Source organism: Mastacembelus armatus, chromosome 11, assembly GCF_900324485.2.
Source record: "Mastacembelus armatus chromosome 11, fMasArm1.2, whole genome shotgun sequence".
Classification (NCBI taxonomy): domain Eukaryota; kingdom Metazoa; phylum Chordata; class Actinopteri; order Synbranchiformes; family Mastacembelidae; genus Mastacembelus; species Mastacembelus armatus.
In genome coordinates, this window is record NC_046643.1 from 9,963,495 (window position 1) to 9,990,259 (window position 26,765).

General features: G+C 38.5%; 4 protein-coding genes across 4 annotated transcripts; 2 read left to right on the forward strand and 2 right to left on the reverse strand.

The window, feature by feature from the left end:
- Positions 1-300: 300 nt before the first annotated feature.
- On the forward strand, positions 301-1,695 carry bet1 (Bet1 golgi vesicular membrane trafficking protein). Its single transcript, XM_026300626.1, has 4 exons — positions 301-461; positions 597-703; positions 877-933; positions 1,286-1,695. The coding sequence occupies exons 1-4, from the start codon at positions 443-445 to the stop codon at positions 1,439-1,441; spliced, it is 339 nt and encodes a 112-aa protein (XP_026156411.1). The 5' UTR covers positions 301-442; the 3' UTR covers positions 1,442-1,695.
- Positions 1,696-2,165: 470 nt separating this feature from the next.
- Positions 2,166-18,691, reverse strand: LOC113126549 (probable acyl-CoA dehydrogenase 6). Its single transcript, XM_026300625.1, has 9 exons — positions 18,465-18,691; positions 12,710-12,830; positions 7,568-7,697; positions 6,038-6,144; positions 5,473-5,640; positions 4,989-5,162; positions 4,325-4,486; positions 3,132-3,282; positions 2,166-2,570 (listed from the first exon to the last, which is right to left on the reverse strand). Exons 1-9 carry the CDS (start codon positions 18,681-18,683, stop codon positions 2,483-2,485), a joined length of 1,320 nt encoding a protein of 439 aa, XP_026156410.1. The 5' UTR covers positions 18,684-18,691; the 3' UTR covers positions 2,166-2,482.
- Positions 18,692-19,381: 690 nt separating this feature from the next.
- Positions 19,382-20,791, reverse strand: gngt1 (guanine nucleotide binding protein (G protein), gamma transducing activity polypeptide 1). Its single transcript, XM_026300648.1, has 4 exons — positions 20,657-20,791; positions 20,119-20,170; positions 19,900-19,998; positions 19,382-19,730 (listed from the first exon to the last, which is right to left on the reverse strand). The coding sequence occupies exons 3-4, from the start codon at positions 19,993-19,995 to the stop codon at positions 19,605-19,607; spliced, it is 222 nt and encodes a 73-aa protein (XP_026156433.1). The 5' UTR covers positions 19,996-19,998; positions 20,119-20,170; positions 20,657-20,791; the 3' UTR covers positions 19,382-19,604.
- A 477-nt stretch (positions 20,792-21,268) lies between these two features.
- On the forward strand, positions 21,269-24,049 carry tfpi2 (tissue factor pathway inhibitor 2). The gene is made up of 5 exons (XM_026300332.1): positions 21,269-21,423; positions 21,671-21,841; positions 22,021-22,200; positions 22,581-22,754; positions 23,560-24,049. The coding sequence occupies exons 1-5, from the start codon at positions 21,351-21,353 to the stop codon at positions 23,640-23,642; spliced, it is 681 nt and encodes a 226-aa protein (XP_026156117.1). The 5' UTR covers positions 21,269-21,350; the 3' UTR covers positions 23,643-24,049.
- Positions 24,050-26,765: the final 2,716 nt, after the last annotated feature.

A 26,765-nucleotide genomic window follows, 5' to 3' on the forward strand; every position in this document is an offset into this window, starting at 1 on the left:
ATGATTCCGTTTAGATTATGGATATTGTCAAGATAAATTAAGAAATAATTGATTACGTGATTGAGAAAACAGAAAATAAACATGGAGTTATTCATTTGATAATTCAACCCAAAGTCTAAAATGTTTGAAACATAGCAATTGATATTACTGCTTTTATTAAATCTATTAAAGCTCATCGTGGCACCAGGAATTTAATAATCATTGAATAACTATAGTAAAAATATGACAAGTGAGAAGCCAATTCAGTCACTTCGCGATATTTTGAAGGAAACATTGTCCTCGTCGGCCACCGTATGATGTCGTGGCGTTCGCTGATGTGTAGAGACTTTGAACAGTTAGCTTGGTGCAGATTCAGTCCGGCTAATTCTTGGGTTTTCAGTCTGAATTTGGTTTCTTACACATCACATACACAACCGAACAGTCTTTCTTTAAGTGGCTCAAGATGAGGCGTGCCGGTTTAGGTAAGAAACAAACGTTTATCTTGTCTTTAAAATCATATTTAGCTTCATTGCTAGTTAGCTGACGTTAGCTAATGTTCCCCCTGAATATGAAGCTTTAATGTCCCGTTAAATCATTGTCGCTGTCGCTTCGTTCAGGTGAAGGAGGCTCTGGGAGCTATGTAGCAAGTGGATACAGTGTTTATGAAGAGGAAAATGAACATCTTCAGGAGGGACTCAGAGCTAAAGTCAACGCTTTGAAAAGTGTAAGCAAATTGATGACATGTAATAATGTCAAAATGAGTAAGTGATTCCCTGCCTTCTGTCTGTTCTCTTTGGGAATGTGTATGGTTGTTTGAATTGTCTGACATGTGTAAATAACAAACACCTTTAACATATATTGAAGGATACTCTGATGCTGTGTTCCTGATGTTTACAGCTGTCCATTGATATTGGAACTGAGGTCAAGTACCAGAATAAAATGCTGGAGGATATGGTGAGTTTCATTTTCATTTTCATGTGTATGCAGAATAATAAGTAAACAAATCTTATCAGCAAAACATACTTTTAACTGCCTTTTATACTGTTGGATAGTTTATTCAATCAGAGGTTTAAAAGTTGTATGTAAAATCCTACTCTGTAGAACTATTCATTTAAAGTTGTTGATTAAATGTAGCAGAGTGAAAAGTACAACTTTACACTGACATGTGGAGTAAAACATTAAAGTACCATTAAGCATTCAAGTGAAGTTGTACATATGGTACAGCATGTAAGTCAGTATATATGGTCAGTGTGTGTTTGTGTCCTGGTCAGCTGTGGACTCTTTTCCTCTCTCTTTGCTACATTAGGACACAGACTTTGACTCCACAGGCGGCCTGCTCGGTGCCACCATTGGCAGAGTGAAGCGGCTGTCCAGAGGCAGCCAGACCAAGCTGTTGTGCTACATGCTGCTCTTCTGCTTTTTTGTCTTCTTCATCCTCTACTGGTTCATCAAACTAAGGTGATAGGAGGACCCTACTGGACATGGCCCTTTACTTCTGCATCTTCCTCCCTAGTCTGTGCCCTGCTCATGCGTCTCAAAACTCCACCATCGTAATGAAGAAAGGCAGGAATTTTGTCTTTTTAACTGTCTCAACTGTAAATATGCCCTCATGTCTATGAGCATTTCATACAGTGAAATGGAGTCCTAGAAAGTAAAACTGGTTAGAAAAGTGCAAATGGTCTGAGATGGTTATCATGTGACATGAGCATCATGTACCTAAAATACACAACGCTAGTGCTGTATGTATTTGATATGAGCCCGATTAACCTGGATTGAGAAGGTGAGAAATAATACATATATAATAAATCTAGAAATACCACTATGTCAAGATCCTGAATGCAGCAGTGAGTACACTGAATGGTAAACAGTGATGAAAATGGCAAATCTCTGGATACAGTCTAAGTTTTGGTTTACATTATAGAATGCTAGATGAAACAATCTAATCTGGTATATTTACTTTTAATAATGAAAGATCTATTAGAGCATTTGGTCTCTATACAAACAATAACAGTGTACGTTATTCTTTCACTTTGCTGTAAAAATGTTTTTAATGTAAATAAACTAATTTTATCTAAATTAATCAATGTCAGTGAGTTCTACTAACACAGCTATACAATGTACTGAAAATATTAAAACTACATGGGCATATTATATATAATCTCATCAATGACACATAAAAGTCAGAATCTTTTCTGGATATTTATTTTATACAGTAAAACATTATTTTACTTTATTTATTTGTTCTCAAATAAACAGGTTTCATCTTTCAAAGGATGGTCAATATTTAAATTAGCACATTCATTACAACTACATAAAACTTTACTGTAAGCTATTTACGTTTGATCACATAAGTTTTTTGCTTATTGCTTATATAGGCAAATGCAAAATAATCCAACTGTGTTAAGTATGTTAAAGACATTAAATGTCAAAATTGCACTTAATCAGATTTTTTTTTTAATATATAAAGAGGATTTCCGGGTGACATCAGTCCCATGATCAGGATTTACTTGGGTAGCATGTCCATGTATTTGCAGATGATTCCCAGCATAACCTCATCGGCTCCTCCACCAATTGACATTAACCTAGAATCCCTGTGGAAAGGTGAAAGTACATGCAGTGATTTTCTTCTTACTGAAAACACTTGGTTAAAACCATTGGCCAGTTGCATTATTTACCCCAACACTAGATGTCAGCAAAGTGTGAAATACGGGCTTGGAGAATCTGAATTAAACAATGTACCTTCATACGCAGCACACTGAGGAGTCTGGGCCTAATTGCATTTCTTTAACAATTATTGCTTACTTACTTACTCACATGCAACATTTTTGGAAAAGCCATTAATTTAGTTTTCGTGGGTAATTTACCAACTGGTAAGGCTGCTTTGAGGTTACACCCTCAAAGTGTGCACAGCCAAATATAACAATAGCCTGCTACCAATGTGTGTGAGCACTTACTATTGCTTTGTTGTACTTATGCAGTCACATACTTACTATTTTGGTCTGAAATAAAGTGCACAGGGGGGAAATAACTGAAAATACAATATGCCATAAATCCCTGTTATATGGTTTATAAAACCGGAAAGGTAGTTTTAAATACAGATCAAAAGACATGCTGTATTTCTGTTCTGTCAACACTCTTCTGCTCAGTCTCACCTGTAAAATCTGCTGACCAACACATCGCTGGTAAAGCCCATTCCTCCCCAGTACTGGAGACAGCTGTCGCCCACTTCTCTGGCCAGGCGGCCGCCCTTTAATTTGGCCATGGATGCCAGCTTGGTGACATCATTACCTTTAATATACAATGCTGTAGGTAAAAATGGACAGACAGCAGAGAAGAGTTAGAAAAACATGCAAGTTGATAAAAACTAAAAAGAAAGCAGAGAAGGAAACAAAGACAATGAACAAATCAAATGTGGTTCAGTTTCTGAGTCATTTGTTTTGGGCTATAACATTTGGTGTTTTTCACATTCCGACCTTTTCCCAGTGCAACTGACCATTGGCTTTATTGTTGGTGCCCTCCAGAGGGGCATGTGCTGACTGTTTGATTGTGCCTGTTTTAATGTGTAAGGAAGTCGGTTTGTGTGTCTCTTTGTGTGCTTTGTGTGTATCTACCTGTGCCAAACAGATGCAAAGGCTTTGATCTGTCTCTGACTTGAACTGTTACCAGCTAGATGAATTCATTCAAAGCTGCTAGCTACTGAAGTGGTTAGCAACACAACATGAAAACCAGAAGACCTTGAACACCTGCCTCACAGATGCACTCACATATTCATATAATAAACACTGCAGTGAAAAGCACTTGGGCTGTATTTCCGAAGAGCTGGGTATGTGCCAGTTTATCATGTGCCCAAGGCTGTGGGTTTTGAGATTATGCCAGTACAAAAACACAATAAACAGTGTTTTGGTATTGTAGGTTGCCTGTAGTGTTTATGGCTTGATCCCTGGCTCCTGATACTGAACCTGAGAAATTGTATTAAGGCGATGTGTGTATGGAAAAAAAAAATTAGGTCGTCAAGTTGTAAATTATTTGAGAAGAAAATACAGACTCACATGAAATACCTTTCACTAATACAGTCGAATTACACAGAAAGTCAGAAATGCCTGTAAAATAAGGCTTAGAAATCTAATACTCTCTGTCTCATCCATGTACTAGCAACACTTCAGGTGCTAAAGCTAACGATTATCATTCAGTCTATAGCCAGGTTAAGTTGTTCACTGCTAACTGTATCTTACTATATAATAGTAAGATACAAATTATTCTTAGGAGAGCTAGGTCAGCTATGGCCTATGTTACTGAGAACTGAGTCTTCTATGGGATTCATTTTGATTCACATAAAGTAGCCTACCAGTTGCACAGTGGAGAAGGGAGCGGAGCAGCTCGACCTCTGTCTGCAGCTCCGCCAGTCTAAAGTGAACTGACTGGTGGTAGAGGACAGGCTGCTTGAAGATCTTCCTCTGCCGTGTGTATTCAATGGTATCCTGGATGATGTTGTCCATTTTGGTCAGGACTACAGGGGTTGACATTGAGAGATGATGTAGTTAGAGGTCTACTTTAAATCCTTACTGAATATCTACACTGCTGATGCACAATACGAGCACTGAATCTGCAGGTGTAATAAGTCATCTGGTTTATTTGGTTTCAGGTTTCACAAATCTCTTTGACAGCAGTAATAGTTGTATGTGTGTCTGTGGATGACTGGTTAATGTTAATGTCAGGTTCATGTAAAGTTGAAGTTCCTCTGATTTGTTTCTCGTGTGTCTGCCAAAGAAAATACTGACTCATGTTTGTTATTCAGACAAGAAGGTTAATGGCTTGAACTATATGACCTCAACTCCCTTTTTTTGGAGGAAATTACAAATGAACCCAGCATTAACATTGCAAGAAGTAAGTTTTCCAGTAAAATCTGTGGGGCGTGGGTGAGATGACAGATGACATCTGATGATTCATCTGACATCTGATGTGCCTGGGAGACAGGGAAAGATCAAGCTTGGTAGGTAACGCTCACTCACTATTAGCCACTGCCCAGAGCCTTTCCTCCTGGAACTGAAGCATCTGATAGGTGAAGCCCATGCCTTCCTGGCCGATGATGTTCTTGCACGGCACGCGAACATCATCGAAAACCACTTCAGCTGTGTCCGATGACCACATACCTATTTTATCTATCTTGCGGGCTATGTGTACTCCTGCAGCGAGGAGGACAGATTAATATGTGATAGAATAAATGTTATTATGCATCTTGATATATTTTACATTAACAATAACATATAATATTTAAAACTGATACAAACAATCTGTAGAAACTGTATTTTAGGGTGACATGAATTAAAAAAAGTGGCAGAATCCTAAAATCTTATAAACATTCCTAAACATAAATGAACAGCACATAGACCAGCTGCAATCAGTGAATGTCCCCCTTAAATATGTGTGTCCGCCCAAAAAACATGATGTGCTCTCACATGGAAATCATCCCACAAATAACTGACCGACCCCTACCTGGCAGGTTCAGGGGCAAACAGATGAGAGATTTGTTTCTGTGTGGTGGCCCGTCACTGGTGTTGGCTAGGAGACACATCCAGTCAGCCTGGGTACCAGTGGTGGTCCACATCTTACCCCCATTGATCACAAGTTCATCCCCTTCTCTCACTGCCTTTGTCATAATACCTGAATCAAAATGTGTAAATGAATACAGAGAGAGATGAGTGTGAGGACAGAAGGTGAAATTAAAAGTTTCAAGGAAAGAAATACACTTCAATCAGAAGACCAGAACAGTCAAAGCCAAGCTGCTGTATTACCCTAGGTGCCAAACATAACGCATAATAACTTAAAAAAAAAAAAAGAAACCAAAAAAGATCTAATGTGAAGACAGTGAGTATAGGCCCAATACAACATGTTGCTTTCATCCACTGATATTCTCTCCTGAGAAATTATCAGTGCCTAACTGATTGTAGAACTGCTGTATTTCTAGCTCCTGAGACATATTTGCAGCACCAGTGAATTCTGCTAAAATGGGAAATGATTTGATTATAAATGACTAGAAGATAATGAAAGTGAGATGTACTCGAGACATCTGAGCCAGCTCCAACTTCACTAACTCCGAGGCAGGCCACTTTGTCCCCCATGATGGAGGGAAGAAGGAACTCTTTCTTTAGCTCAGCTGAGCCAAACCTGCAGACACACAGAAACATGAAAAAATGAAAAAAAAAATACTACAAACAACTAATTTGTAGTTACTCTTAAAAATAAAGGAGCCACCAAGACCACCCCCCACTTTGATTTCATGTCAAAAAGACACCTTTCTATATGTAATACAAACATGATTGGCTAATAAAAGTTGTGTAAAACTCTTTAAATCTTCTTTGCCACTGCAGGAAGACAGAGAGTATAATCTGTGCTTTAAAAAAAAAAAAAAAAAAACACTGCAGTGTTTCAGGCAATTCAAGTTCCAGTGGGTGGTGGGTCCTATGTATTTCTGTTTTTGCTGCTCTCTTAGTACTTAAACCTCATTGCTAGCGAGTGCAGCTCCTCTAATTAAGCCCCTGAGACTCACTACCAAAGTCTATTTCACTGATTTCTGTCTTGTGTCACCAGCAGTTGGTTCATAGGAGGAGGATATCACACAAGCCAAAGCCTGACATGGGTGAGATAAACAATTTTCAAATATATTAATATATATACATATATATATATATATATATATATATATATATATATGTATATATATCCTCTAGGGAGTGTAACTTTGATAAAGTCTTTTCCAATAATACAACCACCGAAAGCCTGGAAGCTTGGCTTCATAATTAAATGCATATGTCAGAGTTATGTGTGCAGTCTTTCTTTCTCAAGATCAGATGTTTTTGGACTTTAGCATTGTGTTTGAGTGTGACGATCTTCTCTGAAGTATAAGACTACAGAAATATTTCCCTTGACACTCCACAGTATTGATGCGGAATGTCCAAACATGATCCCACACTGCAACTAGAATAATGTATCAGAGAGCTGATACTCCTGGGTTGTCACAGTCATATTTAAAATGTGTGTATATGTTGGCTAACATTCAAGAAAAAATATTTCACAACTAATGAGTAAGGATCCTTAGTATTTACAGCAGTGCACTCCAATGTCAACTGTTTAAAATTCTCTGCAGCTACTGTGGTGGAAGAGTTTCATCACAGCTGAACAGATGGTGTTTTTTTTTTTTTTTTCCACCGAATTCACTGGTTTTCCACCTCCACTATATACTTTGTCACATTTCTGTCATTTTCTCCATTTTGGAAGAATCCCACATTTATTCAGGGATGGTCAGTGTAATCAGTTTTACAACATCAAGTGAAACGAAAGCATCACAACTCACCGAATGTTAAAATGCATTCGTCAAACAGTATACAGTAATTATTCACAGGATAAATGGAGCGGCAGTTATTGTCAGGGGCAGAAATGCCAGCAACCATTTTATCAACCCAACAAAACAAAACATGTCCATGTAGGAAGAATGTTTGCAAATGTACATCAACTCTGACACGAGGTGCTTCAATGGTGGTGTTAAAAAAAAAAAAAAATCCAGTATCAGTCTCGCTCTGTGGAATAGTACCTGGCCAGTGCAGGAGTAGCCATGTCTGACTGTACACCGATGGCCATTGGGATGCCTCCACAGCGGATGTTGCCAAGCTCCTCTGCAACTGCTACACTGTAGCTGAAGTCCAGTCCCATGCCTCCGTACTCTGCACACGCCAAAACACATATTCATTTAACTTCTGTTGCCTAAGATTCACTGGATATTGGGTGGAAACTTGTTTATAGATGACTTTTGTCTGTATTTGTGAACATTTGATACCAGATATAGAGCTTTATGACCCAGTTCAAAGAGGCAGAAACTGATTAGAAGAAACGTCCATCCATCCATCCATCCATCATCTATACCCACTTATTCCTAATTAGGGTCACAGGGATCTGCTGGAGTCTATCCCAGCTCTCTTTGCGTGAAAGGCAGGGGTACACCCTGGACAGGTCACCAGTCCATCACAGGGCCACATAGAGACAAACAACCTCACACACTCACACTCACTCCTATGGGCAATTTAGAGTCACCAATCAACCTGACATACATGTTTTGGAGAAATACTCCTCTTCTCCCTTAAATGTTATCTATATAATAAAGATCTAGAATTTTTCTTCACATGTTCATATACACACAATGCATAGTGGTACACATACACAGTATTCTGAACTGATGCACTAGCACCAGACCATGCACTCAAATTAATTACAGGATGTTATCATTAATTGTGCTACCAGTAATTATGTGTGAAAAGCTGGGAGCTCAGCAGCATGGTGCAGATAAGAGTCACTGTCATGTCATCTGTTCGACTAGTGTATCAAACTTGATTTTGATCTATTCAACAACCCATTTGCTGAAAAAGTCAAAAATGGATGTCTATTTCCTCCATTCTGGCAGTGCAGACATTTGCAAAGACCTTAGGTCCTTAATGGAGTTGAGCAGTGCATTACAACCCATGTTTAAAACACCACTTTCTGTCATTCCTCGTAAAGAGCCATCTCTTTACCTTTCCTTTCTTCTACCTTTCATCATAGGTTGCATCATCCATTGTGAAATGAATAGCCCAATTTTTTACACTAATATGTTTAATGCTAAAGGCCAATTTTCTACCCACTAGACATGGAATTAGCTAGTTCATGTTACCTACTTTCCTACTGCATATGTGATAACAACATACAGCCAAATTGTATCAAATTGTCTCCCTGTAGTACAATGGAATAGAACATCATCACCTTATGTTGGCCAAGCAAATATAATTAGATATTTATTCATTTAGGACAAATCTCTCTATTTTTCTTCTCTTTATTAATTTCTGGTCAGCCAAAAGTACCAAGACAGAGCATTTGAAAAGACCCATAAGCCAGCCACTGGATGATGGATACCAGCACAGACTGACAATGAATAATTATGAAAGAATTTCCCACATGGAGGCCTGCAACTCCAGCAAAGTGGTTTCATAACACCTGTCAGAATAGTTATCGAATAATGGAAAGCAGTCTGGCAGACAGTCAAAAGACAGATGGAATAAAAAGAAAGTGCTAAATAAATGGGTTCATAGAAAAAGGGAGACAGTCAGACAAGCAAAGGGAGCCCAAAAAAAAAAAAAGAAAAAAGAAAAAAGAAAAAAAAAAAAAAGAGGAAACATGCAGCTGTAGGGCGATAAGTCTCTGAGCACTGGAAACCCTGCTGTGGATAATGTGGACCAAGGGAAGCACTGAGGTTTATCCCAGTTTAAACATAACAGCAGGACTAGCTGGTTGAACAAACAAACAGAAGAAAAGCAAACAAAGGTCTGTCACAAATGTCATTTTTATACACATATGTTTCTTCTGAAGTGCAGATAATCCTCACTCTAGGTTCTCATTGGGTGCAGCTCCAACAGGAGAATTTGACGGTGCACCAAAGTGAAATTAGCAATGTTGAAGAGGCTAAAACCACTGTAGTTTTCTATTACATTCTATGCTCTTTGTGTATTGAATATGCACACCAACATGAAATACCTGATGGTAAAACAGACACATCTTTCTAGGAAAGTGGGCTAAGGAATCACTGTCTTAGGCTGATTTCCAAGAAAATTCTGTAACAACTAAATCAGTGTGCATATGTGTAATTACATTAGTAACTGAAGTAATTGAACAGTGTGAGGCAACATAAAAACTAAAGTCAGTTTAAGTGATGTTTCCGAAAAGAGAAACAAGCAATTCTAATGTTATGATTCTAGTATTTATAAAGAAGAAACTGTGGGAAAGGAAAGCGACAGGACACATAGTTTGCTCTAAGAGACATTATTCATCTAAACATTAGTATCAAAACTATCAACATAAAAGGAAAAGTGTTCAGGGTGCCAGGTTCGGTCTGTTCTATGTGTTAGGCAGGACACAAGGCCAGTGCCATGGCGTGAGCTGCAGATACCTCTCTGTCAGAACACAGGAAAACCCATGGAAAGCCAGGGGTCATCCCTGTCTCTCCCTCTGCGTGGCTGCTTTGGATAAACTTCCTGCTCTCATGTTTTGAAAGGTAATATTTCCTTTCCTTGCAGAGGAAAGAGTGGAAAATAAGTGATTTTTTTACTGGACTAAATAAGGAGACATACTGACACAACTAACTTGTTGTTCTAGAAACATATGCCCATTTAATGTTCAAACTCTACCTTAAATCTATTTACTTCACTGGTAGTCTGTTTTCACAGAACTAAAGACATTGTTGGCCACCGAGCAGCTCTAAGCAACTACAGCAAATACCTGAAAACAGACCTAAAAAAGAGGCCTGAAATAAATTTCAAATTCCTATTTAGTTCTGGTCAGTGTTACCTGGGATGATAAAAGACAACTGACGACAAGAAACAGCAATTCCAAAAGTACTGTTTTTACAACTCATTTGGTTTCATACTGAGCATTTTCAATTTATGTTTTCAAAGAAAAAACTAATCTATTTCCCACCCTACTGCTTACATTTTTATAGAACTGCATGTCATAAAACAAGGCAACAAAAGGGACACACATATCACAACACTATCACCTGATGAAGGACAATTCCATTAATTGTAGTTTATTGTATCTGCAGTGTGAATAAATAATACAAAAAACTCCCATTTGTGATAGCTTTGCTTTTATTTCATAAATATGCATTTTAAAAAACTCACTCATTTGCTGAAGGACTTTTTTTAAAGATGGTTTTGCACTGCATTTGACTTCAGTTCTTCACTTCTCTCATCTCACTTGATGAATCATTTCTATGTTGAATGGACTACTAAATCTCTATTCCCATTGCTGTAATCTGAGCCTCTAAATCAATTAGCCCAGTGCAGAATTCTTTCAGTCTACTTCATTAGTCAGCACTACAATAAAGAGACCCATCTACAGTAGTTGCATTAACTAACTGCACTGAAGACTTATAGTCCCATGCAACTTTGGTCCTTCTTTGTCTTTTATCATACCCTGGCTTACTCCATTTCTACTTCTGTCAAACTCTAGACCACCCTTTAATGCCATAAGCCAGGGTATAACTGTATACAGTACTATGTTTATGTATTAGCTCTTATCTAAAACATTTTTACAACAGGTTTTTCTGCACTGTTACAAGTTATTTCCTTCCCTATATCATCACTTAAACTTGCATTATAACATGTACCTCTTATGCATGTTTCTTAAATAGGCATGTACATGATAGTAGGTAATCTACCACCTGATAATACAGTGCGTCTTCACGCAAATCCCCTGCTGGGCTGCTCCTCCTTTTTAATCCTATCAAGAAATGCTTAAGGCTTGTATACTCAGCACATTTTAATTCCCTCGCCGTCCCTTTTCCTTGACCTACAGACCTGAGGAGGAAAATCCAGCACAGTGATGTGGGACTAACCGCATATGTGAAACTTTAGACCCCTGCTAATGAATGTTCAAAACTTCCCACAAATTGCTTCAATAATTCAGGACGAATTACACATCATAAGTACAAATATTTTGTGGTCGTGTAATATACTTATCATGGTCTCTCTTCCACCCCAACAGTGACCCAGCTGCGCAGACATCTGGAAATATAATGTAGCAGACAGCTGCTGTTGGGTATTTTTGTGAAACCAGCACCCGTCATCACAGTGGGAACATTTCTAAACTAGACCAACTGTAGTGTGTGGCTAGTGGAGCATGAATTCAGTTGTAAAAAAGGAGAAACTGCCAAACTGTGCACACAGTCAAGGATTTCTCCTTTTCTTATGTGCTGTGGGGCATATGGTTCTAAAATTCTAACCACAACTTAAAATAGGCTTCTGAGTAATTGTTAATCATGCGTTCTCTTGGATTAAAACATGGTATCCAGAAAAGCAATATTTATGTTATGTGACAAGGTCTTTTCAATTTTCAGATATATTACAAATTTATCATGGGAATCTGCAACAGCAACAGAAAAAGCACGTCCCAACAGCATACATCATGCGAACTGAGGCACAGGTGATTAATCAGTCTTCATGTCTATATGGATTAGCAGCTGGAATTCCTGGGTTAACTTAAAAAAGCAGGCAAAAAGATTGAAAGCACATATATTTTCAGCAGTCTGTTCACAGACATGTCTGGACAAAGCTGCTGTATTAACTTAGGCATACTCAAATTTTACTGTTAATCTGTTAAAATTAAAGTTGTCTGTCAGGCACAATCAGAGAGAAGGAATTTAGTTTCCAGCAGCAAGAAAGATGGCACCTTGATGCGTTGGTTATTATCATTTCCCGACAGGCCTATTATCTCCTTAGATTCTTGCAGAAAACAAACATCCTCCAAAATAAAAAGGCTTCTGGGTCTTTAAATCAAACAGACCTTTCCCTGTCTTTCTGCTCCAGATAATGCACAAAAAACACTAGATTAATTAATTTCCCATCATTCTTTAGACTGGCTTGTCTGTGACTCAGAAATCACTCACTTTTAGGCAATCCTAAATTTATCATCAGAATCACTAGGGTTGGAATGTGTCCCAGGTTGCACTAAAAGTCAATTACAAATCTAAGAAAGATACAGGTGCCCAACAAAGGATGTCTTTAGTTCCCACAGGAAATTCCATGCCAAAATCATAACAGGAGTAGGGAAAACATCTGCTGTGGGGAATGCATCTATGGAAACTGTGTATATAAAAATGACTGTTGTAGTTTTTCTGCTTTTTTCAATAACACTCTTAATCTAACACTCTTACCAACTGGTTTGCTGACTCCCAGAAAGCCAGCACTTCCTAGGATTTTGAAGATTTTATGGGCTGGAAAAGTCCCTTCTGCTTCCCACTGATCCACATGGGGGTTGATCTCCTGATTGATGATCTATAGCACAAACACAAGGGACAGAAGCTATATGTTTGTGTGTGTAATATTCAGAACAGCATGGCACTCAAACACAATGATCAATTACTTTGGGGTTTGCAGACACACCACCGATTCACCTAAAAAGCCTTGGACAGACAAATGCCTCAATTATGACTTTATTCAATGTTCTAATAATTATTAGTTATTATTTACCAGCACGTGTACCAGATTCCCAATCATCTGTATAAACGCTAAATAAAATAAAATTATAAAGGAGGAACAAATGTATTTTGGTCATCTTGTCATTGAATTTTACATAATCATCTTCAACAGTGAGAGCAGCTTTTGTTTCATCTCTCTATTCCAAATTCGTGCAGCATTGTTCTTGACGAGTGCCTTGTTTAGGACTGGGTTAGAACCTGGCTTCAGAACGAGTAAACCACTGTGCTGTGACTCATTTCAAGCAGCTGTAAGTGGTCCACAGCCGGAGAAGCACTTATGAATGACCAATCTATTGAGATACTCATACAGTGCTATTTTTGCGGGAACTCAAGCTGCTTCACAGACAATTGGCTGTAGATTTGGATTTTGTTTTACAGTTCCCATGGTACGCTGTTGTCAGTCTTTTTAGGAACTCTACCTGGCACACCTGTCAGCAACAGCTTCTGCAAATTAATGTTGATATTAGTTTGCAGTTTGTTCCATTAAAAGCACATAAATCAAAATATAAATGAAAAACTTATGTGCTGTCACTTGCTGTCTCTGCCTGTTGCTGAATGCTTTTCCAATTAAAATGTCCTCCAAAAAAAAAAAAAAACATATCTGAGATTTCAGCTAAAATGTTATATTCAACTATAACTTATTTGCTATTGGTGATATTCAGTTTACTGAATAAACATTTTTAATAGACCAGTTTCAAGAGAGACAATTTGCTTCATAAATGTGTTTCTCAGTACAATATGCTCTAAATGGTGGGTAAAGACAGTGAAAAGTAATGATTTAAACAAAAGAGGCATTTAGTGTGAATAGAAATCATCAAATTTAAGTCTCAGCCACTGAAAGGAGTTAAATGATCCGTGTGCGGTAATGTGGATTGTGAAAGAAAAACCCTATTTGATTATTCTTTCACGTAGCTTTGTTAACTCCATGTTTGAGAGTTAAAGTAAAACCAGCACTGAGCTAGACTAAGAAAGAAAAGTGCTAAAGAAGAATTAGGTTATTTCCAGAAGAAAGTTACGTAGACTGAATTTTGCCTTCCAAAACAAACAAACCCAAATCAGAAACCCGTACCAAGAAAAAAAACACTGGTTGAGAAACATCTGATTCCAAGGCAAACAAAAAGCATGGACATTATCACTTTACAGTCCAGAACAAAAAAACAGATGCCACTTTCAACCATGTATGTGGCACATGCCTTGACCTTAATCTGTAAAAATCAGGAAAACTTACATAAAATCAAACACAGGTACTGGTCCCCTTTAACATGCAGTGAAAGAAAGTTCAGACCCTAAAGAGGAAAAGGTCAAAACACAGAGGTCATCATGTAATCTTACATCTCTTCATAAATGTTGCTAGACTTCTTGTGTTGCCTACTAGAAATATTCATATTTCTGTTGCGCTGTCATGGCTTACAAGATGTTGAGTCTGGGGTGTCTGAGCTTCTCCCATGACACCCTGAATGACATTGAAATACAAACTTTGCTCTATTTGGAAGACAAAACAGTTTGTGTTAAAGAGGGTTTAGCTTTCTGTCTACCTTCTCTTTGAGGCTATACTGTAAAGCAAAACAAAGTGTTTTGAGCTAAATGCTAACATGGTCAGAGTGACAATGATAATACAAAGTAGTGGACCTGCCATTCCCACAAGACTAAGAAAGAAAAATGTCTGTATTTGGAACTGTACTCCTATACAACACGTTTTACAGTAAGTGGAACTGTGCCTACCAAAGTGCACAGACCATCATTAAATGTCAGCAAAGCAGTACAGAGTTCAAATGTTTGTAGTACAAGTTGTAAAAGCAGTGCCTAAGTCCAAATTATTTGTGATATACAGTGTTAATCAATACTTGCCCGACACCTATTACCTCCCTCACACCTGTTACCAAAATACACAATGGAATGTGCCAAAAAATGGATGAGCTCCCCCATCTAGATTTCCCCGTCATGTGGCCCCAAAGAAGGGGATATCAGGCCATGACGTCATAAATCTTCAAGGCCCCACAACAAGACCGTGCTCCAACCCTTCCCCATCCGAATCCTTGTTGCATAATATTGCCTATTGTGCTTTCTGCCCTCTCTTCGCCAACCTACTAATGCTATTGCATTCATTATTCTAAAATACACAAGCCCCTCAGAGCCTCAGTGTAGGTGTGAGAGCGTAGGCAAGTCGACAGGGTACCCATTAAATAATAAACAAACACTGCTGCTGGCTTGGACAACCCGCTCACCAGCAGAAAATCTAAGCTGGCAGCGGACTGTAACTATTGCTGCCAGCTTGGATAGCCCGTTTGGTAGCAGTAAGGTAAAGTAGTACCGATTCACATACCCGCCTCATGGCATATTAGTAGGACTATGCTAGTAGCAAACTAACCAGAAAGCCACAGACCTGGCTCGCTCACACATAAGTAATAATAAATACTAGCTTGGACATCCTGCTCAGCAGCAGAACAAATTAATCTAGTAGCAGAAACTAGCCCTGATAGGCCTCATTTACTAGTACAAAAATTCACCAAACATTTGCTAGAATTAAGATTGCTGGTGGATGGAGACAGCCCTCTCAACAGCCCGGACAGAAGACATGCCAACAACCAAACCTCACCTATCCATGATCCACTGACACACTTTCCTTCTTTTCCAGAGCCATTCACTGGATGTTACTGCCTGCCATAGGCCCCGCCCATTTATACCCAGTTTACTCAACGGAGAAAAGCCCGACTTTCCAATAAACACTCTACAGTCAAGTTCCGCCAGACAGACCTTAATTTTCCAGCCACGCTGCTCTGCCTCCACAGCTAGTTGTGTAAATCTAAGCTTTTTTCCTATCGAATGCCGTTTCTACATCGTCTTCCCAGAGAACTACAAGTTTCACAAAATGCACCTTACAGAGCCACCTAATTCTGAAGGAACCACAGAAGGAGAATAGATTATTGCTGATACTAACATTCAAGGCAAATTTCCTGAAAATTATGTAGTCTGAAGTCATTACCCTGAATTAAAATACCAACAAATTTCACCAAATGGAAATATAACAATGTAATTTGTCAACGGTAAAATGCATTATTTTGTGTGGAACCACACAAGATCTGAGACATGTCTGCTTAGGATGACTCAGGGAAATCCCAGTCTGAAACTGAGGGAGGCAGATAAATAGCCTCTTACTAGAAATACTGAGGAAATTTCTCTTTGTTTCTAATCTTAATTAATGACAGAAACAGACCTACAACTTATACCAGCTTTGGCTGGTTTGATAGTTGATGTATGTGGGAAACTCTGAGCAGTCTGACGAATTTCTTGACAGGGAAGTTACTTTATTCATGTCAGTAAATGAGCACAAGAATACATGACTCCATGTAACACACACACACACACACACACACACACACACACACACACACACACACACACACACACACACACACACACACACACACACACACACACACAACTACAACTGCCAAAAGCCCACCATGGTTCAATGTTCTCTCACCTATTAATAGACAGTCAGTAGTGGAAACACTAGCACTGTGAAGGTCTGAACATTGAATAGTCACTAAAGGATTTCCTATAACCCAGTTTGTATACCATCTACAAACACACTCTAATCCACAGTGAATTCTTTTAATAAACCATGCTGCCTCAAGTTCCTTTTCCTGCACCGCAGACATATTGTTCTGCATTTCCTTTTCATATTTTCATCCTTTCCAATATTTCCAGTCCTATTTTACTTTCAACCTCCTGGCATCCTTTTAAAGTTTAGTCACACATCAGGTTACCCTGCATTTACCAACACATCTTCACTCTCTGCCTATAATTAGGCTCCTGTTATATTTTTGCAGCCTGTCACCAATGTCTGTCTAGTAATATATATCCAAAATGAGTCAGGCTGATTATGTTTAGTGCCACAATTTGCAGCTGCTGATTTTAAAAAAACTACACTGCTCTATGTCAGTAATCATTACCTGTAAGACAAAGAGGTGGGGATGCATTACTTAAAGTGGAGTAAGGTGGGAATAATAAAAATATATTTCTAACATTTCTGTAAAAGGAGTAAGATTTAAATTTACATAAAGCATTTGAATGAGGAGCTAGCAAAAGTTTTTCCAGTCGTCTTATGTCTGTTAATATCTATAACTTCCACCAAACATACCTTTAGTCTGAGTATAAAACCATCCCCAAGAGATAGAAAATGTTTGACTACTTGACCTGGCTCATTGATTAAAACTATATGATACTTGGGAAATTGCAATTAATACTAAGTATTCAATCTTGAATTTGTTTTCAGGATTTTGAGACCAAGTTAGAAAACTTAAAAAACACAACATTAAACGGCTGTTACATTTTATAATTTTCTGAACATCACAGGGTTTTGTTTCATCAGAAAAATACATCCTATGAATCATATTTTGCACAATACAAAAGAAAATTAGACTCCCAAATCACAGACCTCATACAACGTGAATCTGCCAACCTCAATACCCATCAGAAGCATACCGGTTCTCAACTGTGGAACAAAGGTGGTTTGGCTCGCAGATAAGTGAGATGTACCATATGGTTTGAGGCCAAAATGTGTTTGACACATTTTGTCTCTGATTAGGCAAAATTACATTTGCTGGCCTGCCTGGTTTGAGAAGGCAGTTCCATTTGAAAGTCAGAGTGCATCCAAATTTCTCTTCTATCTAGTTCCACATTAGTCTTTCAAACAGCAATCCCTCGTTCATCAGAAACCTTGACACACGAATCACATCTCTTGACCTTCATAAAAGAAAAAAACATTCAGGAGGGACCTCCATTGTGTTCATACCATACTCCCACAGCAAGCCAAGTTTAGCTGACATCAGTCTCTAAAACCATACTTAAAAAATAGACACCTGGCAGTTGTTAGGTCTCTTCATTTCTTTCACGATATATCAGGATTGTCAAGAGGGGTTTTGTGGGCATTCAGACTTGTCAGTCACAGACTAATTCCTGAAATACGTACAATATACAAAAACACGAGTAGAGTATCAACAACACGAAACTGATAGATGACTCAAAACTGTTTTCAGCATACACTAAGCATTAATATTGTTTCTGTGTAGTCTACCTGATCTTATGTTTAATTAAAAACAAACATGTTGGGCAGAGTCAGGGTCGTGTAATTCATCTCCAGCGTATGTACTCCAGAGACGACATTTGTAAATGGACTGGACTAACTTACGAGCGCAGCTGCAGACAACAACACACTTTGGCAGAAGGGATTATTTGGTTTGTACGAGCGACCTCTCACCCACTTTTATTTTGCTGCCCCTACGCTTCCTCTTCTTGTTGCACTGAGCGGAAAAACACTCCAGTTTCCAAGCTAACAACATGGGCATTGAAATATCCACCTCTCAACAAATAAACAAAGTCAAACCAAGTTGTGTTTACATGCTACAATGCTAGCAGCCCTGCGTACCTTTCTGAGGGACTCCTGTAAAGCAAAGTGGTCTTGTGTGTAGATTAAATGGTCATTTGTGGTCTCTGGAGCTTTGGCCGTTACGGACTTAGACGGCGCATTTTCAGACACGGACCGGAGCCCGACACATGAGGCGAAGTTGTAGAAATTAGACCCGCAGGGCCAAAAGTTCAACCTCCAAGCTCCTCTGCTCAGCGCCATCTCTGTTAAATTGCGCATGCGCACTCCGTAGCTGTGAGTGTGACCCGCTTCGGCAAGAAGGCAACGGTTTCTCCCGGGATAAAACATTAACCTGGGCTAAAATTAAAGTGTTGGTAATGTCTGACTTTCCGTCAGGCTCCAGCATTGAAGGAAATACCACCATTAAGCAAACAGAAAATAAGTTACCCAGTAGTTTTTGACAAAGACTCCCACCTTTAATGTTTAACATCTATTACATTAAAGAAGTGTCAGGACCCTTTGGGGCCCACATGATGAATCTAGATTTTGAAATCTGCACCTGTAAAATAAGTACAATACTGCACTAATATTGCACATTAACACAAATCAATAGGCGGAATGAACTGGTTTTTATATTGAAAAAAAAACAAAAAACAATGGCTGTCTGAAAATAGAAGAATATTTTAAAAAATGTAAATCCTGTAGAAACCTGCAAGCTCAACATTACATCCATTTCCAGTTGATATTTACCATAATGTATGTGACAAAATGATAATGCTCTCATTAGGATTTATGAGGAAATGTTCAGCAAACTGTAAATGTATGCAAACTGGGTAATAAACAAATATCTGCTTCTCTCCTTTGTCATAAAAAAACCTTCTCATAGTGACTGTTGGAGACAGGGTGAGCAATAAACAAGAAAATTTAATGACAATTGCTTCTGTGTGTGATAAAACACATGGTCCCATTTGCTCAGATTATACATTATACACCAGGAGAGAGAAGTATTATACAGTAGTTTATAACCCTTGCCAAGACAAAGAAGAAAATTATACAGGTACAAATCTGCCCTGAATTGTTTACATGGGATGTTTTATTTTTTTATTCTGTCCTAGTCTTCTCAGTCTGGAAATCCATTTTATGAGAGGAAGAATGTTGCTGGGTGCTAATCTGAGATATGAAAAGCTCATCAGGTCCAGTCTAGCAAATGACACAACCACCTTTCTCTTTGAAGGGGTTCTTGTCCTCAGAAATGCCTTTGACAAGGGTGTCCTCTTCCACTCCAGCCTGAATGTACTCCTTGATTTCTTCACAACACTTAGATGTCTAAAATGATCAGACAAATGTGTTGAGACAGTCTCATTCAGCACTTTATTTCAGGTTCTGGCAGATTACACTATAATGACATTCAAACAGGTTGACATTTGTTGCTTGTCAAGGATAGGTCTGTAAAACAAATGTAGTCATTGGTATCTTCAAAAACATGTTCACTTACCAACCACCTCTCAAGTTTCACTTCAAGTTTTAGCTGGTTTACTTCCATGACTGCCTTGTCCTTGTCCGTCAGGTCTTCAACATTTATGACCGGCATTTTCTATCAAAAGAAACTAAACAATTAGCTTTTTTTCTTTTGCAAAACATTCACCCAATGACAATGTAATATTATCAGACAACTGAAATTGAAATGTAATTGAAAGAATAAAAACGTACTTACGAATGCTTACAGGGAGCAGTCCTGCTGAAGAATCCCTCTCCTCTCGCTCAATCTGGGTTATAAAGTCATCAGCATAAACAATCTTAATCCTCTAATCTGATTAAATCAAGGCCCCACTGCATAATCATGCCAGCAGGCCTACCTCAAGCATGCTTTCAATTCAGGGACTGAATCACACAGGTGTCTGTTTGGGCCATGTGAATTATACCGTATGTTAAAACAAAGAACACTATTTGCTATGTTGCACATTCATTTTGTATTTTTGCTGTTGTGTCTCTGTCTTCTCAGATATGGGCTAAGGGGTGGTGCTTCATACATCAGGTCACTTTGATAATACGGCTAATCTGTATTTAGCCTTCACCTCTCAAACTGGAGACACATCATTGTCCCAAACACCAGTGCATGGGCACGTTTCCATTGAGACAAACGTTACTTAACTGTAATAACAGGATTGCATCCTGTATTTGGATGGTCAATCAAAGCAGCATGCAGATATGCAAAAACAAAAAGCTATATTTCATATTGTATTTTTACTTACGTTTTTACATAATGCTGCTGTCAAGTTAAGTGAATCCTGAAAAAAAATGTTGGAGGCGGCTGCAAACACATTAAGCAAGACAAAACACTGGAAATTAAGGTGACAGTGCTTCGAGTGAAGGTGTGTGTGAGTGAGTGTGTGTGTGAGTGAGTGTGTGTGTGAGTGAGTGCACATACATGTGAAGACCCAGATCCAGTCTGACGGGTGTACAGTGGGAACTTGGCAGGATTGATCAGACAAGATGAGTTAATATTTCACAGGAATGTCTGTCCGTTAAAGCAACACAGTGATTCTACAGGAGAAACAGGTTGAGGTTGTAGATTTACTAGTCTTCTCTACCTATACACCACCATCCTGCCATCATCATCATCATCATCATCATCATCAGTTAGCAGAAGAGGCAGTGGTTTGACTCTCCTGAAGCTTTATTTTTTGTTAATTCAGTTTGGCTGACCATGCATTTAGTCACTACATTAATAGTCCCCTACGCAAATCTTGTGACATAAAAACGCGCCTCCATCGTAACACTAATGAATTCGTCACCACTTTCTTCTAGTTTAGTTAAAACGTGGAAATGAGTCATTACATATCCGCCCCTAACTTTCCCTCGGGAACCACCGCACACAGCTATAAAACAGGATCTGGGTGTGATGGTCGGCAGAGCAGAGTAGACCACTGGAGTTGAAGTAGCACAATGGAGTTTTTCCTATTGGGTCTTTTTACGACTTCCTACTCATTTTACAGCGTTTTGGCGTTGCCACCTAAAGGTAATGGACGGACAAAACAGCATGTTGTCAAGTGCTCAGTTTGTTTTTACGGAAACCTACAATTGTTAATCAGAAATTTACTCTCGGGCGTAAAATATGTTGATAGTATTTCGTACAGCATTGTTAAGATATCAGCGGGTGCTTAACGCTCCAACATGTTTACTGCTTAATTATAATAATAATGGTTATTATTTTATGGTGGTTTCGTCTTTCGTCTTTTTTTCAACAATGTCCTCGCTGCTTTCAGGCGCATGTCTCCTAGAAGTGGATGAGGGACCTTGCATGGAGGAAATTGAGCGCTATTACTACAACACCATCACCCAAAAGTGCGAGATCTTTTATTATGGAGGGTGCAAAGGGAATGCCAACAACTTCAGGAGTTATCATGAGTGTCAGAAAACTTGTTTCAGGATCCCAAGTAAGTTCTCAGTGTGATGAGCATGCACATGATTTGGATGACGCTAACTATGCATTATAAATGGAGCTTATACTTAATTCTAGGTCAGACAAAGGAGTTGTTTTTGTGCAAATGTGCACAAATATGTTTGGGTGCAACTTGAGCTACTCTCAACCTCGAATTTTCTCTCTTCTTCACAGGGATTCCTCGGATCTGCAGGATTCCAAAAGATGAAGGACCATGTCGTGCCCTCTTCCAACGCTACTCCTTCAACATGACCACCATGCAGTGTGAGCCTTTTTATTATGGTGGCTGCCAAGGGAACTCCAATCGCTTCCCGGACCATACCTCCTGCATGGAGTACTGCAGCCCTCGAAAAGGTTAGTGGAAACCTATTTACTCTGACATTGAGGTTGTTTGCTGAGTAATCCTGCACAGTAGCTGTCTGGATGCACTGGCTTCAGTGAGGCCATAGTACTGCTAAAAACTGAAATACAGGAAGTGATTGGATTCCAAAAACATGAATTATGTTGTTATAAAAGAAGGAACAGACTTTAATGGTACTACTCAGAGAGAACTTGTGTATGAAAATAATGCTTCCATTGACCTTTGTACATAATGCAGAGTTATTCAGTCACAGGAAAACAAACAATCACAGGGAAAAAAAAAACATTTTACTTTTGAAAGACTCAAATTCTTCTTGTTTTCCTCTTTAAAGACTAATGGCAGTCTTACTGTGTGCTTTTATTTTTATTTACAGCTGTTCCTGTGCTCTGCCTGGATCCTCTGGACAAAGGGAAGTGTTCAGCCTCCATAACTCGATATTATTACAACAAAGCTAACAAGATGTGTGAGGAGTTCATCTACACGGGCTGCGGAGGGAGCAGCAACAACTTTGTCTCCAAGCAGAGCTGCATGGATGTGTGTGTTAAAGGTGTGTGAGTGTGAGTGGGGGAATGCAAGTACAGAAATCTGAAGTCTGCAATGAAACCTGTACCTGAAAGTAGTGATTGGAGGAGAATTTGCACACACCTAATCCAATTACAGTATTTTTATTGCCAAATAGACAACTTGGTTTGAATTTAAAAAAGAAATGAGGAAAGGGGGGGAGGATTTAAACAAAAAATGCTCAGAAGATTTAATTCTTGGGCTTAAAACATGCTCGGTATCTGAGGCAACCTTTAGAGAAACCATTAAACACATTATGTATTATATATAATATACTGAGTGGTTAGCACTGTTGCCTCACAGCAAGAAGGTCGTGGGTTCGCATCCCGGCCTTTCTGTGTGGAGTTTGCATGTTCTCCCTGTGCTTGCGTGGGTTTACTCCGGGTACTCCGGTTTCCTCCCACAGTCCAAAAACATGCATGTCAGGTTGATTGGTGACTCTAAATTTGCCCGTAGGAGTGAGTGTGAGTGTGTGAGGTTGTCTGTCTTTGTGTGTCTATATGTGGCCCTGCGACAGACTGGTGACCTGTCCAGGGTGTACCCCTGCCTTCCACCCGAGAGAGAGCTGGGATAGGCTCCAGCAGATCCCCGTGACCCTGAACCAGGAAAAGCGGGTATAGAAGATGGATGGATGGACAACAGTGACTCAAACTGTGCCTGTTAAAATATATTTTTTAGAAAGTTCTATTTGCTTAATTCTAAGTATAGAAAAGCAAACATTAGCATTATGGCTTATCATACTAATCAGCTGTTATACCATTTTGTGATTTTTTTTGTTTTGTTTGTTTTAGGAGGGAAAAGGCACACAGTCAGAGGAAAAATTCTTCGCATGAGGTGGAATAGAAATAATCACTTCACTTTCTTGCAGGGGTAGACGTAGAGAGGTGTGCTCTCAGGGATTCTCTTGGACAAGGCCTCATTGGATGCTAAAATGTATTAAACTGCCTTTGTGTTGTAATCACTGAACACATACCGTACACACATTTTGACTGTATTTCTAATTCCTTATGAGTAATATTTCAAATGTGATTTTTACTGTACACTGTTTAAAACGTTTGTAGCTACTGCACTAATATTCCTGTGTATTTTGATACTGTAATATGTAATATGTATTGTATTGTATGTAATATGTGTTTTTTTAGATGCTTTATTACGGTGAACTTTTTTATGACTATATACAGAACATACAGAATTTTATAAATATTAAATGTTATAGATTAATATTATTAAGTATGGTGCCATTTTGTTGTACTTTTGTGTGTATTAACACAGTTACGTATATGAGTGTCTTTATTACTTTCAATAAAAACACAGCAGCCAGAAAAAAAGAAAGAAAAAAAAAACCAGGCTTGGCTGGTTTTTTTCACTTTCTTTCTCTCAGTCACTTTCACTTTATCTTGAGGCCTTTTTCATTCCTAACTAATGCTGCTGTCTAGTCTTCTTATCTGCTAGTACTTTGCAAGGCAGTGGAGTCTATCAGGAAGGAAGGGAGGAAGGAATCATGGCACAGAAAATGTTGCTGTGGCAGGTTCATTAGAAGGTTGGTGCATGTTTAGAAGAGACGAGGCTGCAGTTTTACGAAAAGTGAGCCTCTAGAAATGTTTTCAGCAAACCTGATGTAAATTGTAGCAAAATCCACGATTCGTATGTGCAAACCAGAATGCACCATGCATAGTAGGCTAACGTATGCACACTCCCAAGGTCAATGACTGATTAGCATTTTACAAGATGGTATTTTCTTGCTTGTCAATACTACTGATTTAGGGTCTCAGCAAATATTCCTTAAGTACCACAAGAGAAATCATTGCTCTGTAACTCCATTGAATGAAGGAGGCTATTAATTTTGAAGTGGTCTATGTTTCTAAAATACCTTGACTGTCCTAAATCTCTGCTTTGTGCAATTGCCTATAATAGACTCGAAGTGCTGCGTGATTTTTCAGACAATAAATATTTATGGGAGATATCAAAGGAAACTGCTCACCCATCTGGCTATAAATAGCAATTAATGGTAATACATCTGGCTAAGTCTTTTGCTATTAAGAACGAAAGCTAAATCATCTACTAGATAGCAGTGTGAGAGACAATGTCATCCTGACTGTTTGTACTCAGCTTCAGTAAAACAGCATAATCCTGAAATAATCCCTATTGTCTGCAATGAATCAGTTGGGTCTGGGGAGTTAGGCTTATTTCATCTTCCTGCTCTGGAGGTAAACGTTTCATCTCCTTCTTGACTTTTCAATCAATAAACATGTAATGATTGGTATATTGAAAGAGTGACTTTATCATCCATGAACACTTTTAAAGAAAGTAAGCATGATGTAAACATAATTCAGTACTTTAAAATTGCATTTTCATGAGGTTTAAGTTGCAGAAAGCTGATCGTTATGGTAACTTTTTTCTTCCTTTGAGCCCAATTACATCTCATAGCAACAAATGCAGTTTATTTTAATCATAAACATTATGACAAAGATTTGAGATGGTGCAAACAGAGTCAGTGGTTAACATTTAATCATAACAAATGTCTGTCTTGGAACACTAATGGGTGGAAATAATACTGATTACAAAAGATTTGGTGTAGTTCAGAGGGTCCAAGATGGATTGATCCTGCTCTGGTTATTTCATTAGCTGCAGTACATTAGGCAGGGCAATTCTGTCTCATTCTCAATGGTTATTAATGAACGTTTACACGGAAACGTGGTTCTCATTTCAAAAGAAATTCCCTCTAAGTAGGATGGTTTGGACATGTTCAGAGGAGGGACAGTGAATACATTGGTAAAAGGATGCTGAGGTTAGAGCTGCCAGGAAGGAGGCCTAGAGGAAGACCAAAGAGGAGGTTCTTGGAAGTAGTGAAGGAGGACATGAGGATAGTTGGTGTGGGTGAGGAAGATACAGAGGATAGGGTTGAATGGAGGCAGATGATTCGCTGTGGCTGAAGGGAGCAGCCAAAAGGAAAAGAAGAAGAAGGAGGAAGCTACTTTTGACAATTTATCACACAATATTATTGTTGTTGCATTTGTTTTCTGTTTGACAGTATGCAAATTGTACTTTGACACAAAATAATCATATTGTATTACTTCAATGTAATGTAGGGGAAGATACAGATGAAGGGAAGAGTCTTAGATGCCCCCTGGTGACAGACTTGCATATCTAATCTATCTACAAGGTTAAATGTACTGGGTTCATTTGTAATAAAAAAAAAGAAACTGTTGTCTAATAATAATAATTTAATAACTGCAGCTAAATTTTCCAGTTTTCTGATATATTTGAATAAACTAATAAAATACAGGTACAATAGATTTTGTAGTAGTTTTGTGTCGTTTTTATGTTTTCCAGCTCCAACATACTTCAAAAATTTAGAGCATCCCACGCAATGCAGCTCAGGTGTTGAATCAGCAGCTTTTATTCTACTACAATCTGTTTTGTAGGTGGATCTACAACAAAATGCCTTCAGAGTGCTCTCACAGCTTCGACAGCAGAACCAAATCCTGTTGGTTGTCTCTGACATTAGTAAATGGTCAAGCAGTATGTAAATACTTCACAAAAAGCACATTTCCATAGAAGAAAAGTATATCATAAGTAGTATACTCTAGTTTTTGCATTACACAAATCAATCTTGCCCAACATGCCACTGTAATTCATATCCAAAGATAGGAAATGCATTAGAGCTGATATAATCAGTAAACAAAAACAGCCTTGTCTATAGACTGATGGGATACTTTGTTATTGCTCATGAAAACTCCCTAGCTAATATAACAGAATGTGATGTAATAAATAATAATTTTCTTTTCTAGGTCTGTGAGTCCAGTAAAATCAATGGTTCCCAAACTTTTGTATATGCAATATCTACTTGGAATTGGATGAGTAACATAGTGTCAGGCTGCCAGAGTTTGGTCTGCGTAAACTGTAGACCAAACATGTCAGATGGTGTTCCTGCCCTGACATGGCATCAGAGTTTCCCCAACATTCATCACTCTCTGTTAGATAAAGTGGAACATCT

Bases quoted from the DNA above. Each gene is read 5' to 3' on its own strand.
- gngt1 (XM_026300648.1), bottom strand. From the start codon at position 19,995: ATGCCGGTCATAAATGTTGAAGACCTGACGGACAAGGACAAGGCAGTC. The intron at 19,731-19,899 runs GTAAGTGAACAT...TGATCATTTTAG, and splicing joins TGAAACTTGAGAGGTGGTTG to ACATCTAAGTGTTGTGAAGA.
- tfpi2 (XM_026300332.1), top strand. From the start codon at position 21,351: ATGGAGTTTTTCCTATTGGGTCTTTTTACGACTTCCTACTCATTTTAC. The intron at 21,842-22,020 runs GTAAGTTCTCAG...TCTTCTTCACAG, and splicing joins AACTTGTTTCAGGATCCCAA to GGATTCCTCGGATCTGCAGG. The intron at 22,755-23,559 runs GTGTGTGAGTGT...TGTTTGTTTTAG, and splicing joins CATGGATGTGTGTGTTAAAG to GAGGGAAAAGGCACACAGTC.
- bet1 (XM_026300626.1), top strand. The intron at 704-876 runs GTAAGCAAATTG...TGATGTTTACAG, and splicing joins AAGTCAACGCTTTGAAAAGT to CTGTCCATTGATATTGGAAC. The intron at 934-1,285 runs GTGAGTTTCATT...TTGCTACATTAG, and splicing joins ATAAAATGCTGGAGGATATG to GACACAGACTTTGACTCCAC.
- LOC113126549 (XM_026300625.1), bottom strand. From the start codon at position 18,683: ATGCGCAATTTAACAGAGATGGCGCTGAGCAGAGGAGCTTGGAGGTTG. The intron at 4,487-4,988 runs GTGAGTGAGCGT...CAACCCCTGTAG, and splicing joins GCTCTGGGCAGTGGCTAATA to TCCTGACCAAAATGGACAAC. The intron at 3,283-4,324 runs GTAGGCTACTTT...TTTTACCTACAG, and splicing joins CCTTCTCCACTGTGCAACTG to CATTGTATATTAAAGGTAAT.